At 55.8% G+C, this 3,650-nt stretch overlaps 1 protein-coding gene across 1 annotated transcript in view; it reads right to left on the bottom strand.

The window, feature by feature from the left end:
* TNNI1 (troponin I1, slow skeletal type) overlaps positions 1 to 3,650 on the bottom strand; it is an 11,844-nt gene continuing 8,194 nt past the window's right edge. The window contains exons 4-8 of the mRNA XM_009281884.2: positions 3,085 to 3,216; positions 2,909 to 2,998; positions 2,251 to 2,427; positions 750 to 860; positions 1 to 381 (exon numbers count right to left, since the gene is read on the bottom strand). Of these exons, the coding sequence (XP_009280159.1) occupies positions 753 to 860; positions 2,251 to 2,427; positions 2,909 to 2,998; positions 3,085 to 3,210 (501 nt within the window). The 5' untranslated portion in view covers positions 3,211 to 3,216 and the 3' untranslated portion in view covers positions 1 to 381; positions 750 to 752. The remainder of the gene's footprint in view (positions 382 to 749; positions 861 to 2,250; positions 2,428 to 2,908; positions 2,999 to 3,084; positions 3,217 to 3,650) is intronic.

The raw sequence follows: 3,650 nt of genomic DNA on the forward strand, positions 1-3,650 counted from the left end.
TGCCCGAGAGACTGTCCTTTAATACACGTGCAGCCGCGTGGGTACATTTCAGGCTGCACCCGCCGGAGGATGGGGGAGTGGGAGGACCAGCAGCTGTCTCTGGGGCCTCTCTGCAGTGGTGGAAGGAGAGGGATGGCCAGCGACCCCTTGGAGACAGCATGGCCCGTGCAGGTGATACCGGGGAGCCGCTATGCCGGGGCCGTGCGGGAGCAGGGCTGATGGCAGAGCTGAAAGAAAGAAGCTCATATCTCCTTCCCACACAGTTGTCCATGTGTTTCAGCTCGGTGGTGAATTCAGGGTAAGGGCGTAAAGAGCACAGAGGGGCAGCAAGGGAAAGGGCGGCAGGCAGCAGGGGTGGGGAGGCTTTTCTTCCTGATGCTCCTGTGGGAAAGAAACAGAGCAGAGCAGTGGGGCAGAAGAGGATTTTTGCTGAAAGCAGCCCTGCTTCCAGCAGCCTAAAGCTGGTGCCAGCAACACCCACACTGTGCAGGATGAGTGCAGCTGGGTGGCTGACCCCAGAGAGACAGGAAGGACAAGCTGGGAGAGGGGCATAGCTGCTGGGAGGGGCTCCATGGTGCAGACGTGTGGGACAGGTACCCGTCCCAAGTGTGGGGTGGGAGATGGGGCAGGTGATGCTTTTTTCTGTAATGAGGGGGGGGGTGTTTCTGCATTCACCCAGCCACAAGCACAGATCAGGGATGCTGCAGGGAGCATGGGGCATTGCAGGGGAAGGCGGACTGGTCCCCTACCTCTCACTGGCCCGTGGGGGACTTGGCAGCGTCGAACATCTTCTTTCGCCCCTCCATCCCCGACATGGCCTCCACGTTCTTGCGCCAATCACCCACTTCCACGGGGCGCTCCTGCCGGGAGGGACAGGGACGGGGCTTGCAACGGCTGTGTGATGGGGCAGCCAGCAGCCCCACACTGTCCCACCCCATTACACAGAGCCCTTGGCCCTGGCATGCAGGCAGCACGGGGAAGGCAGCTGCCCTGTTGCAAACACCCTCTCCCTTGGAGCCAGCTACACCGTGTGCCCCTGCACGTGGAGCTGGCCAGGAAGATGGCAAACAGCGGTCTGATCTCCGCAGGGAGGTCTGGATTCATGTCGATAGCCCACAAAGCCTGACTAAGTTGCATAAATGCACCAGAAGGCAGAAAAATCCCAGAAAATCTCTTTAGGAGGAAGAAACCAGCACATGGGACTTACTCCAGATTTACACCAGCACACCAGGGCAAACGCAAGCAAAAACACTTTCTGCAGAGACCTTCCAGCCCACAGGAAACCCATCTCCACCTTCTCTGAGCTTTTGGAGGGGACTGGGATTGCTGGTGTGACAGTGAGAGCCTGGCAACCACCTCCAGAGCAGAAAGGGGAGATGACGGCAGCTGTGAGAGCATGCCCAAGTGTCTGCTCTGCCAACCCACAAGCATTCATAGATTACAAGCCATGCCCCAAAATCATCTCACGACACCTAAAATAAATTCAGGTCTATTCACCACCTGGCACTGAGGACTGTAAACACAGTTTTTATCCAAAGGACTGAGAAACGTGCCCTACTAGCAACAGGGGGAGAAAAACGGAAAAATAATTGAAAATTGAGATTCTTATCCAAACTGCTGAGCTGGGACCAAGGAGTAAAACCCCTTTGGGGAGAGGCACTGGGAAAGCAGCACAACTCTTGCAGTCGGGGTGCCTGCACACCCCATGCAGGTTTGGGCATCACTCTCCGTCTCTGGTACTGAGAGAGACTTTCCCCTTTTGCGTCTCTGCAAAGCCGGTGTGAACTGTGCCATTTATCTCAGGCCAAGCGTGCTTACTGGGCTTGCTCTCTTATCTAATCTGGGTCTGGGAGTTTTCTGGGTGTTTTCTGGGCATGATTGCACCGAACAGGCGCTCTCCTGGTTCCCTCGAAGACCAAAGACCAAACTCTCTGCAAGTGCAGCTCAACAGACATGCCAAGGAGGCCCCAGATGAAAGATTCCCACATGCTCTGGGAGGGATGAGCATCATGGGTGTAGCCCTAAATTTCATTTGTTATCGTCCACCAGTTACCTGGTCCAGTCAAACTGCTCCCACGTGGTCCTACAACATCCCACAATGGGCAGTGCCTCACAAGGACTGCCCTGTGCTATTTCTGAGGCTTACAAGGGATGAGCACAACCCACACAGGCTTCACAGGGGACCTTGGAGAAGGGCAAGGGCATCCCTAGGAGATGTCTCCATCTCTGGCCTCTAGAAGTGTCACCCACCTTCTCTGTGTCCTCCTTCTTGACAGACTTCAGGTTGGCTCTCAGATCCATGGAAACCTTGTGCTTGGAGCCCAGCAGAGCCCTCAGCATGGCATCGGCAGAGACGCGGACTCGCCGCAGGGGGGGTCGCTTGAACTTTCCTCGGAGATCAAGCACTTTGATTTTCAGATCTTTAATCTGCAGGTTAAGGAAAGGAGGAGGAGTGCGAGGTCATCACATGGCTGCCTTGCACAAAAAGCTCCTGTGTGAAGCAGGAATCTGCCGACACCGAGCCCCAGAGGGGTCTGCGCCTCTCCTGCAGCCATGAGGACCACCTTCACCAAGGGACTGTCCACCTGAGCATAGAGGTGTTGTCATTGCCTTGCCCCAGCCTGCTCGGATGGCAGCCACACCACAAGAAGGAGCTCTCAGACCCACAAGGGGAGACCAGAAGAATGAGGAGGTTGCCCGTGGACCCAGTGGACAGCTTGAGCTCCCTGAGGCAGGGATGAACCTTGTGGTGAGTCATGCCTTCCAGAGCAAATAGCAACCCTTAGATAAGCCTGGTGCATGTCCCACATCCAGGCTCAGCCCGGTCCATGACAGACCCCCATCGAGGCCCAAGCTACCATCTAGGAGGGAGTTAACATCGAAGCAAACAGCCCATCCTGCCTCCTACCTCCCGAGTATTATGGTTGCATTTTGCTTCAATGTCGTATCTCTCTTCATCCACAATTTCAACCTTCTCGTGCAGCTCCCTGCACAGGTCCTGGGGGCCAAGCACAACAGGAGAGCAGTGAGTGATGCCCCCCATGCTCCCAAGGAGCTCACTCCACCCTCAGACCTGAGAAATACCTGGAGCTGGCTCAAGGAAAGCCCACTGGTGTGCAGTGGTGTGATCCGCTCAGACAGGTATCTTTCCTTCTCTGACTGCTTGTCCACGATCTCCTGATCCCACTCCTCCTTTGCTTTTGCCAGCATCAAACTCTATGAGCACAAGTAAATGGCAGGAGTGTGAATAGACAGGCTCCTCTGTTCCCCCTAAGCCTCCTCGCACAACGTCTGTAAGATGGGACAGTCCTGTCTGCCTCCCAAACCTCCTCCCTGCTGCAGCTGTCCTCCCAAAATCACTGTGCTGCTGCAACACACATCAAAAAATCCCTACACCTTTTGTGTGGTGACCCTGAAGGCAGGGGGAACAGCAGGGCCAGCGATACCACAGGGCTGCGGTGGCAGTGGTCCCAATGGATGCTGACATCGGCACTTTCTTTGCATCGGTTTGCTCTGCTGTGGCAGGTAATGATTTCCCCAAGCCACAACCCAGGGAGCTCCCAAGCTTGTGCTGCAGAGCTGCTGGTGCACAGACACGAGGTTTGTGGCTTTAGAGCAGAAGGCATCAGAGTCTCTCCCCACCTTAGTAA

Source organism: Aptenodytes forsteri, unplaced genomic scaffold (genome assembly GCF_000699145.1).
Source record: "Aptenodytes forsteri isolate BGI_AS27 unplaced genomic scaffold, ASM69914v1 Scaffold213, whole genome shotgun sequence".
NCBI lineage: Eukaryota > Metazoa > Chordata > Aves > Sphenisciformes > Spheniscidae > Aptenodytes > Aptenodytes forsteri.